At 41.2% G+C, this 11,490-nt stretch overlaps 1 protein-coding gene across 6 annotated transcripts in view; it reads left to right on the top strand.

The window, feature by feature from the left end:
• Window positions 1-8,255: 8,255 nt before the first annotated feature.
• lef1 (lymphoid enhancer-binding factor 1) overlaps window positions 8,256-11,490 on the top strand; it is a 44,540-nt gene continuing 41,305 nt past the window's right edge. For all 6 annotated transcript variants that reach the window (XM_056371157.1, XM_056371161.1, XM_056371156.1 and 3 more), the window contains exons 1-2: window positions 8,256-9,305; window positions 11,331-11,397. In XM_056371157.1, coding sequence (XP_056227132.1) covers window positions 9,099-9,305; window positions 11,331-11,397 — 274 coding nt within the window. In that variant the 5' untranslated portion in view covers window positions 8,256-9,098. The remainder of the gene's footprint in view (window positions 9,306-11,330; window positions 11,398-11,490) is intronic.

Raw genomic sequence — 11,490 nt, 5'->3', positions numbered from 1 at the left:
ACAAACCCGCTTTGGTTATGATTATGGAGAGAAGAATAAACATGTTATGTCTGATCTCACTGTGAACTTTTTCTGTATTAAACCAGGCCACACTTTTCCCTTTAACCTTAACCAAGTGCTGTGAGTGCCTAAACATAACCATAAACCAAAACTTTAATAATGTTGTTGTCACTACATGTGGACAAATCAGATATTCTTCTAGCAAACAAATATGTTGTTATGTGAGCATTTTACCACGTTCAGTGTCGACATGTAAATTAGCAACATATCCTCATTATGTTAATGGAAAATGTAATTTGGTTGCAATTACATTTAATACAAATGGTTACAACTGTGATAAAAGCATGAGGCTGAGGACTCAAAAGCACGACTGTGGACTCAAAAACAGGTTCTTTGCCGAGAAACTGGTTTATACACAGGAAGTCAAAAACACACAGGCAGACAAATCCAAAGGGATGAGGCAGAGACAAGATCAAAAAACTATTATAAGAGTGATTAAACAAGGAAGACTTAACACTGGGAAAAAATGGCTGGTACGCTTGTGATAGAGGAACGAAGACGAACTGGCACAGAGGGACGGGAGCACAGAGACTAAATACACTAAGAGAGGGAAGACAATGAGACAGGTGTAGGGCGGGGCAGACAATCACAGCAGTGGGAAACACATGAGGGCAGGAAGTGGGATATGAAACAAGAGGGAAAGTCAGTTGCTGTGTCTCAAATCGGATACTTCAGTCAGTACACTCCTGTGTAGTACACTGTATACGCAGTATACTCACTCGCGTGGTACGTGAACTTCGTCAGGGTAATATTGTCCCAAATGAAACTCTGCGGCACAATCACAACATGTGACCGCGATTGTTGTCCGCCAAAATATCTGATGGCTGTCTTGCTCACTTGACTTGAAAATAAATGTTTTACTTTTCCTGTGACAGCCCCCTGTGTCATGCACCGTGGACAAAGCAGTACATGACATCAGCAAATATTGCATATTCAATTTGCCGAAACATTTAACATATTTTTGTTGTTTTACTTAACTCAAATAAGATAAGATCCAGAACTGATAAGCAGAATCAAAATCTTAATTGATAAAAATGAAAAACGCAGATAGCTAACTCCAACCTTCATGCAACTGGGTGCAGTCATGCACAGACTTCGATATTCTACGTACACAAGGGTATACACACACACACACACACACACACACACACACACAGAGTGAGCAAAACCAGGCTGGCTGTGTTTACTGTTTAGCCCTGCGTGTTGATGTGATGAGACACCCAGGCTGATAACACAGGGCCAGAGGTACCGCCGCTTCATGTTTGATCTCAGGCAGCCGAGGCGGGCTGAGGCTGGGCAACGGGCGCAGACGGAGGAGTGGGGTCAGCGAGGTGTGCTGTGTGCTTGATTACAGACTGGATGGGGGCCCTGCGACCTCTTAGCAGGTCAGCTCTGACCCCTGACCCTGACACAGCAGGGCCTGACGCAGTGCTCAATGCTTTCTCCAGTAACACAGTGGGATGAAAGGAGTATCTCTGTGCACCGAGAGGACCGGACCACTTCCCCTTTGGACCTGAAGAATGTAGCACACAACACAGCAGTGCACAGCGGAAGATGGCCGGCGGTGAAGCTTGGCCAGCCCCTGGACATATGTAGCCCCTGTGCAATAAAAAGGAGCCTTGTCATGCCTCTGATCAATTACACCAGCGGAGACCTTGCCCTTTCCCACAGAGCAACTGGAGGAAATTCCTGTAAACTTTCACTCAGAAGATGACAAACTGCGAAAGAGTTAGATATTTATATAATCACTGTGCTACAGCACAGACAGAGTTAAATAACTGTCCCTATCAACAATAGAAACCTATGGTGCCATTAGGCGAGCTCAGCAGATTTCCATAAATTCCTGTCCGCTGCAGAGAAGGTGGCCGTCCCAGCTGGGTGAAGTTTGTATGTAAACACCCTCACCATCAGTTTCCCTCGAGGCACCTAAGTCAGCCAAGTGTTAATCTGCCCATTAGTCTTCAGGAGTGACAGCGGGACAGGGCTGCATGTACACACACAGAGGAGAAAGACTGCCTGTCATGATATTATATGCTCCAGAGGATTTTTCTTTTGGCTGCAGTGAGGCAGCACCTGAGTATCAGTGTGTGATGTGGACTTGCTGTGTGTTGTGATAGTGAGGAAAGCCAGCGAAGAGATGGAGACTGTGTCTGTGCATGTTGGTCCAATGTTTTGCAGCGATGATGGCGGCATGCAAGCATTCTGGTTTTTGAAGCTTGGAGAATGTAAGTTAATACCGTCTCGCCTGTGAGTGTGAGCCAAGTCTCAGAGGGAAAGTGATCCCTAACTCTCTCTCTCTCTCTGAGGAGCTTTCTGAGTGCTTCTCTCTCTTCTGTCAGCATCGCTCACCAGTGAGGATAGAAGGGCGGAGTCAGGTGCCATTTGGCATGAATCACTTTTTATCTCTCTGTGAGTAAAACAATGGAGGAGTCTTCTGATTGGATTTGGTAATCTGTAGAATGAGTGAAGGAGTGGATCCTCCGGAGGGAACAAGTACAATGTTTCAAATGTAGAAATGCTGCATTGTTTCATTTTTAGCCACGCTGATGGCATGGCTCTGTGGATAACAAAAGTTGGTCAGTTGTTTGGTCCACCCCTTTAAATATCTCAAGATGGATTAGCATGAAAATTTGTATTGAAATTCAGGGTCCCCAGAGGATGAATCCCAATGACTTTGCTGATCGTTTTCCTCTAGCACCACCTGCAGGTCAAGTGAGACATCTCAACATTTATTAAAGAAATTTGTGCAGATGTTCATGGTTCCCAGATGATAAATCATGATGACTGCTCCTCCTCTACTGCCACCATGAAGTTGATTATTTGGAGTTCTGAGTGAAACAGTGCTGAACAATGTGGCACAGACATTCATGTTACCATGAAGGTGACTTGTAGCAACTTTGCTAATCTATGAACTGTGTTTTTTGCACAGGTCAAATTTTTATATTGTCCAATATTTTGGTTTACATGGTAATACCTGCAAAACATATGACATTTCTATAACTTTCAAGTGCAATCTGTGTTTAGTGCTAATAGTAAATGTTAGCATGCTCAACTTGAACGGTGAACATGGTAAACATTATAGCACTGAAATTATGCGCACGTTAGCAGCTAGCTCAAAACACTTCCATGCAGCATCACAGAGCTGCTAGCATGGCTGTAGACTTGTTCTATACGCAAGCCTCACCTTGCCAAAATGAACACATCCAGAATATATACATAGCATGACAAATTCCCCTCCTTTTCCATCATGGAGATAATTTCATTTTAATGACAGTTTGTCTGAGACAGCCTCCTGACAGCGTTGCCATAAATCAAGAGATCACACGTCTGCAACTCTCTTCCTTCACTTTACCCTCAAGACATACCCCCCCCCCCCCCCCCCCCCAAGACGGTGACTCATCTTCTACCAATCAAAGAGCAGCACAAATAATCACTCACCTTGGACCTCCCCCGTTTTTGATTTGCACGTTTGATAGATGGTGTCTTTTCTTGGCTTTAATTGCAAGCTCTTTTCATCATAATTTGATGTTTGTTTCCTGTCGTTTTCTTGGAGATGGCTGCGAGTGCTAAGGGCTATAATTTCTACATCAAGGAAGTTGTTATGATTGACTAGCAGGTGGAATAGACAGCAGGGTATTGGGATTTCACCACTGAACTCACCTGGCAAGTGAATTTAGGAACTGATATTGACAAATCATCACACACTGAAAAGACTGACATCACAAAACACAGACACTGAAACACACACACACACACACACACACACACACACACAGCACAATGAGCGAACTGGAGATAATTAGGGTAATTTCTGTTTGAAGTATTATGCATTGCAATGAAAATAGAACAGATAAAAGATGAGACAATAATAGATCTAAAGAGGACCTTGACTGAATGTTGTTCCAACAAAGAGCATTTTGTTTGACACAATTCATATTGTCTGCTAAACTGATATCCTCTCCCAACTTTATAAGAGAGGGAAAAAACAACATATAAAACAAAATATGCTAAATATGCATAATGTTCATCAACACTTTGTGTGTCACCACAATGTGTAGAGCATTCATATATTTATTTCCTGTTTCAGATTGACTACTGGTCTTTTAGCAGGGAGATAAGGAACTGAAATCTGCTGGTGATAAATTATGCCCTGTGTATAGTTATATTCCTTCCTTATACAACATGCAAAATGTAGTATCTAAAGTGAGAGACAACTGAATTCAGGTCACAGCGCAGCAGGAAATCTTCCTTTTCATGTGAGATCCAGAGGGGTCACTCTTATGAACTCATTAGGAGAGAAATGCTAATGTAGCTCTGTTTTTTTTTCTTCCCCTCCTTCCTTCTCTCTCTTTTCCCTCCACACCAACTTTCCTGGTTATTTTAACAACGGGGCTGCGATACACAGAGCCTCGCTGGAGAATATAATGTATTTTGATGTCAAGGGAAAGTGCATAAGGTGGTTCTGACAGCGGCTTCATTAGAAAGGCTGTCGTTTGGTGCCTTGTCATCAAGGCGCTAAACTAGAATCATTACACAGCAAACAAAAGCTTCATCTTTATCTCTGCTGGCTTATTACTGATGCGCTTATTCTGCTACAGCAAACCGTATTCATTAAATAGGCCTGAACTGAAAAAGATGGTGAAAAAGAAAATCCATATCGCTCAGTGAAATATGTACATCCGTGTAGCGTCCTGGTGAACAAATTAACCCTTCTCACAGGCCTTCTAATCAGGAAAATGGGCTTCTCTGCAGTGGTCTCTCACCATGCAGCAGAGAACATTAAATAATGAATCTCTCACTCACCAAAGACTTCCACAAACTGCACTTCCACTTTAAAAGACCAGAATATCAAATTCAAGTAAACTTTAAGGTTGTATTGGAAAATTGCCATGCATGAAACAAAACACCCTGACTGTCTTTGTTTTCTTGTTCCTTTAAATTAAAATGCGGCCTGCAAGACTGCATTATTTAACATGTGCAACAACAGCAATAAGATGCTTCATTCTTTGGCTTTATTTCTTAATTCCTTGGTAACTGTATCTTGAATAGTGTCATTCAACTGTTGTTTATGATTTTTTTGGGGGGGTGTCTTGGATACTGTCTCCCTTGTCTGCTTCTTTAAAAAAATGTATTGTTTGTTTTTTCTGATTCAATTTTCCAGTTGTTTAGTTATTAGTTTCAATATTTCTTTGGTCAGACATGAAATGGCTGATTTGTTGACTTTAGTTTTACTTCCTCGTTAACTGGGGTCCCACAGATCCTGCTGTTGTATGTGTAAGAGTAATAAAAGTAACTGCAAAATCTAAATTTCCCCCTCAGATATGTGTTGATTTTTCAATTATTATTACTGTTTTCTACATCTTTTTAAACATATATGGCTGTAAAGAGGTAAAAATTGTAACCCCTTGCCACAAACCGGGTTTGCACATTTAATGAAAATAACAAAACAGGATAACAGCATTATTACACCAAAAGAGGAAATATTTCATGTTTCAAATTTTACAGGGGCTATGCATGACCAAAATATGTTCTTGTTTGCAAAGAAGTCATTATCAGATAAAGAAATGTTTGTTATTCTACATAGTGAGGTTCTTCATGTTTGGGGTCATTTATACCCTACAGAGGTCTAACTCCCTGTCAGACCTTTAATGAAGAAATTATCGTGAAACTCCAATAATAGAAATTTAAATAGACTTATTTGGGAAGTCTTGTCAACACCAATTGCCGATGTAACGCATGTGAAAATGCATTGTATTTAATTATATTTTAGAGCTAATGCATCATTGTTTGAAACTCAATCATGTTTATAATCAATTCTCATAAAATTAGGATGAACCATGTAGGTTCAAGTTGATAAAGCATAATGTTTTGAGATGTTAAAGAGGGCCGGGGGTGTCCAAACAGAATATTAGGATATCCCTAAAGTCTGATGTTTTTTTTAAATAAAATATTACAATGCCAATAAACAAAAACTGAACATTAATCATTTAGTCCTGTGGTTCATTTAATGTTTTTTCACAGTATGGATCTCTTCACCTCTTACCTCAGGCCCTGCAGGCCTGCAGTCTCTTTTTAGTAGCCTATCTTAACAGGCCTTTAACCCAACATCCCCCCTGCCCCGAAAGTGTTATGATTTAATACCATACCAAAGTGAATGCTGGAAAAGCCACGGAAGAAAAACATATTTACAGAAAATGGGGTTGTTCCTATTAGCGTGGTTTTAGGGTGGTGGCGGATGTAGTTAGCATCATTTCAAATTGTGCCAGAAAAAAAAGTGGCGGCTAATTAAATTAAAGAAGCGCTGTAATGAAGTAGAACCGACACTTTCTACAGAGTGGGAAGGAAAACAGCCAGAGTTTATACCTTGTGTCACATTTTTTTTTTTTTTTTTGGCTGGAAACATGAAATATAATGTTAAAAGGTTTTATAAATGAAAGGTTTGGTTGTTCGGGTCTGCCGGTGTGAAATCTTTTTAATTAACTCTCTCTCTATCGGCGGTGTAACTTAACGCGCGTGTTGGTGCCTGTATCTCGCGTGCATGCGTGCTTGTGCGTACACGTGTATGAGGGCGCGTGAGGGTGCGCGCGCTTTCCGCTATACTCTGGAATGCAGCCAGTCTCGGCTCTTTTGAATCCACACTCCGCTTCCAAAACCCCAAAGCTTTTGATCTTTTTTTTCTCGCTGTCTCCTTACCCGGAAGAGAACCCCCTCTCTCTCTCTCTCCCTCTCTGTCCTCTCTCCTCTCTCTCAGCTGGGATGAACGCACACGTGGAAATGTTGGCCCGGCTCCACACTCGGACCAAATTTAGTCATACAAAGGCGAGGGAGAGCGAGGAGGGAGGGAGGGAGGGTGGTGGTGGTGGTGGTGGTGGTGCTGCGGGGCGGCGGGGGGAAGAACCGGGCGGGGGGAGTCGGGGATGAAAGAGCCAGCCGCCGCAAGATCAAAGGGAGCCGCGGCTCCGCCCCGCTAACCCCACCTCCGCGCTTTATAAAGATCTGCCTCCCCATCCCAACTTTGATTCTCACGCAATCTCTCACTGTTCAGACAGACGCAGAAGGCACGCCACTTCCACTGTGTTTTTTTTTGTTTATTTTCCTTTTCTTTTTCCTGTATTTTCTCATGAAATATGAAATATTAGAGACTCAATGCCTCAAGTTCTTTTCTTTTAAACAGTCTTTCCTTATGTTTGTGGCCCGTTTTTGCACATTAGCCTATTTCATTCTTAATTAATCAACTAATTTATTTATTCAGTTTATCTATACGTGTGTATTTCCCCCCCAATAATAACAGTGGAAAACACATGGTTGTTTTTTCTGTCTTTGTAGCCTAGGTGCTAATAATGAATTAATATAACCTCTGATCAAATGTTTCATCGTTTCCATATTTCCATATGAGAATAATGGATCAGATGGGTGTCTGAGGAATTTTATATTTTTAGGGGTCACTCACATGCAAAAGTTTAGGGAACCTTGTCTATTATTTCGTTAGACCATCATATCACATTCGGTTATCTCATCATGGTGCCAGTTGGAGACTTAAATATTTTATTTTGGTGAATATCAATAATATAAATGTAATATTCCCACATATTGTTAGAAAAAAACTGTTAGAAAACAAGCAGTTTAAAGACTGAAAAAAACAGACACCCATTTGATGCTAAATAAATACATAAATAAGCAAATAGGCCTAAATAAAAGATACATCTATACGACCCTGTTATAGGTTGGTAAAAATATAAAATGACCAAACAGTGTTTTTTTCTTCTTTTTCTGTGGCCTCAGCTTCTGATTATTTCTACTGAAAATAACGTTATTGCCATTTCTTGCGTTTTGATTCAATTCCACTTCTTTTGCCTCGACCAGACAAGCTCGAGCCTGTCTTGTTCTTCTCTATTTCTATTATCATTTTTATTTATCGTGATTGTTTTCACCCATCACACACAGTGCGTGTGTCTGCCTCGCCGCTTCTTCGTCTTCTTCTTCTTCCCCTCCTGTCTGCCCATTTGTTGTGAGCTGTGTATAAATCTCTCTCAGGAGGAGTGTCAATCGGTGCGGTGTCAATCAGAGCCTCGGCTTCCCTTTCATCTCTCCTTCCTTCCAGTGACTGAAGAGAGAGAGAGAAAGAGGAGGAGGAGGAGGAGGAGGGAGCACAGCTACATTACCAACACACACATACACACACTGGTTACATTACACTGTGGAAGCAGTGCGGGAGCAGTGGGAAGTCGGTCCACGGCGTCTTTCCGCTCTATCTTCTTTTTTTGTGATTGTTTTATGACTTTTGCTTTTATCCCTCCTCAACCGACCAGCTACGAGGATGTATTTTTAAGCATGAAAGCGGCTCAGTGCGTTGCTTGTCTCGTCTAAGTGTTGAAACTGTTTTCTTCCAGTTGCACATCCATCAGTTACCTTTTCACCTCTAGACGGTGTTTTAGTTTTGTCATAACCGACTGTGTTTTTTTCTTGCCCACATTCAAGGACGACTCAGCTTCTTCACTGGACCACCGAGGAAATATTTTCTCCTACTTTTATAGCCTAGCCTAAATGCACTTTTCTAGCGTTGAGTCATTTTTTTTACTGGACCATATCCGTCGTCAGTTGTGCGTGTGTTGACTGAAAAACTAGTGATGAGATTTTAACTCGTGGTTTGTCTCCCTTTTTTATTTTTTCCTCATGACATTGAGGCGTGCACCGGACTCTCATTCCGACCCCTTACATCTCAAGTTTTCCGGGTCTGAGTTTCACTCGTTTTAGTTGAAACACTCGTGGTGAAAGAGGACGCCGACAGCAGACACACTCCTCCTGTTGCTTCAGTAAAAACACACCGGCAGCGTGTTTGCACGCCGCTTCCTCTTCAAGTGACTCACGGTCGACGCTCCGGTGAAACGGAGGGGACGTTTTCCCAGTCGGTTACGGGGGATTTTGGTGGGAGTTTTCCCCCTCTGTAGTTTTGGACAGTTGTGGCGTGTGTGTTGTCTCCAGTTTTCTTGGTGAAGTAAACACAGTAAAGAATTTGAAAAAACACACACACACAAAAAATGCCACAGTTATCAGGCGGCGGCGGCGGTGGAGACCCGGAGCTGTGCGCTACAGACGAAATGATCCCGTTCAAAGACGAAGGAGACCCGCACAAGGAGCAGATCTTCGCCGAGCTCAGCCACTCGGAGGAAGAGGGAGACCTGGCGGACATCAAGTCATCTCTGGTCAACGAGTCTGAGAGCAGCCCCAACAGCAACAGTCACGATGTGAGTAATGCCTGTTTTCACTGATGTGGTGAATTATGAGGGAGAGAGGTGGGTATCAACTCTGAACTCCCCCAGAGAGGAGAGGACACAGCCTGCACCAGCCTGTAAACAAAGTTGTTTTATCCTTTTTAATCATGAAAAGACCTGGTTTTCATTTAGCTTTTAACACTTTGATATCAGTGAGTTTGCCAGTCAAAAAGATGGGTGATCTGCACCAAAAGGAAAATGACCAATATAGGACAATTAATGTTTTTTCAAGTTTGATTAGTTTTCTATTGTATTTTATACATTTTTATCATTAAGATTTCTCTATGATTAGATAATGTACAAGCTGAGTTCAGTTGCATTTATAGCCTCACCTTTCTCATTGTGTGTATTTTTATTTTAATTGAAAATGAATAGCTTCAGTGATGCCATTAACAGTCTTCGGACCCTGGTCTACCTACAGAAACCAAACATATGCTCCTTCAAACGCCATATCCTGAGTACTCAATAATCTTCTGACTGGAGATGCTAGAAGCCTAAATGTATTGACCCTCTGTATCAGTTATATTTCACGAATTCATTGTGAATTTGGATTCCAAAGATATATATTTTTGGATGAAAGAATTGGGGCCTTGTGTGCTGCCTGTGAGAAGTAGGCTAGTAGCTGTGTTTGCTGCTGTACACTACCACCCTCAGCAGCTGTAAACACCAGCACATGAATCTGTTTAGCAAAAGCTATTGACAAACAAGATTATTAATTTACTTCAAAGATCAAAGCTAATAAAATGCAACCTAAACAAGGACACTTTCCAGTTATTTTGTTATCAGGATGTGATCTTTGCATTTTTGTTTCCTGCCAATTCTAAATATTATTTTTATCGTATCCGTTTACTGGTGCCCATAAATTGTTTTTGCAGGTTTTGGGGTGGAGAAATATATTAAAAACATTCACAGTTACATTTGTTTTGGCACATCCTCACTGCTCAGATATTAATAAAGAATATTAAGAGGCAAGATGTGTTTATCAGAAGAAATTCTTAAATGTATAAATGTGTTGAATTCATTGTGTATGTAAATGCATGTAGAATCTCAATGGAGGAATTATTAATTATGAATTTTTAATGTTTCTAAAATTATTGCTCTCCTGCTTTACACTCGGTACTTGCATTTTATTAGCACACACAAAGACACAGAGTAGGTATGAAACATCACGGTTAAAATTTCTACTTAATTTTTTTTTCTGCATCCCGTCTACCCCGTGCACTGACCTCAGGATGCAGGCTGCAGCTTCCCCACTACAAAGTTAGTTGGCTGTTTTTGTCATTAACCGCAGTGTTAATGAAATTTTGGGCACATCCTGAACAAGACTGTACACATTCACCACCAAATGTCCTAGAGACGCACGAGACAGAGGCTGAATGTTAATTAGGAATCCATCGAAGTTCCCTCGCTCAGCTTGAAGCCATCCTGAGGGGTCTGAACTCCAAAAAAGAGGTCCTCTTCCCAATTCTGATTCAAAAAGAGAAAGGAAATGGATGTGCGAAGTGCAGGGAATTTTTCTTTCTTTTTTCTTTTTTTAAGCTATAACTGTCTGCACCATTTTCTCTTTTTATGGGATGATTTTATTTCACTTTTCACTGAGGCTTTTAATTTATAATACAAATACACTCTATTTATTTGAATTTAGAAGGAGGCTTAAACTGAGAGATGGAAATGAGAGTGGACCTATGGTACTGAAAACAAGTTAATTTGTAAGCTCCTTAAGGACATGAAGCTTAATTAAGTGGTTCTTTTGAAGCTTTGATGCAGGCTGCTCCATCACCCCTCTATAGATAGTGCTGTGTGTGTGTGTGTGTGTGTGTGTGCTTGTTCTGCTTTGGTGACAAGCAAAGGGACAACATTTGTCCCAGCACTGTTTGTGGGTGTCTGACCGTATCACTATGTCTGCGTGTGTAACTGCCTTTGAAGGCCCTCCTAATTGATTCAGCATCATTTCATTTCTTTTTATTTCTTTTTTCTTTTTTTTTTTTTTTTCTACAGGCAGCTAGACAGTCCCAAATACCGCAAGATTCATATCATGAAAAACACCGAGACCATCCGGAAGATGGTAAGTGACACAGCCTTCAGCAAGAGCTTGTTAAGTCGACTTATGCTTTATATTACAGTCCCTGTGCCATTTAGCTGCAATAAAACCCTGGAT

The sequence above is a fragment of the Seriola aureovittata genome, chromosome 3, assembly GCF_021018895.1.
Source record: "Seriola aureovittata isolate HTS-2021-v1 ecotype China chromosome 3, ASM2101889v1, whole genome shotgun sequence".
Classification (NCBI taxonomy): Eukaryota; Metazoa; Chordata; class Actinopteri; order Carangiformes; family Carangidae; genus Seriola; species Seriola aureovittata.
The sequence above is the reverse complement of the archived record's forward strand: the minus strand, read 5'-3'. Positions and strand labels throughout refer to the sequence as shown.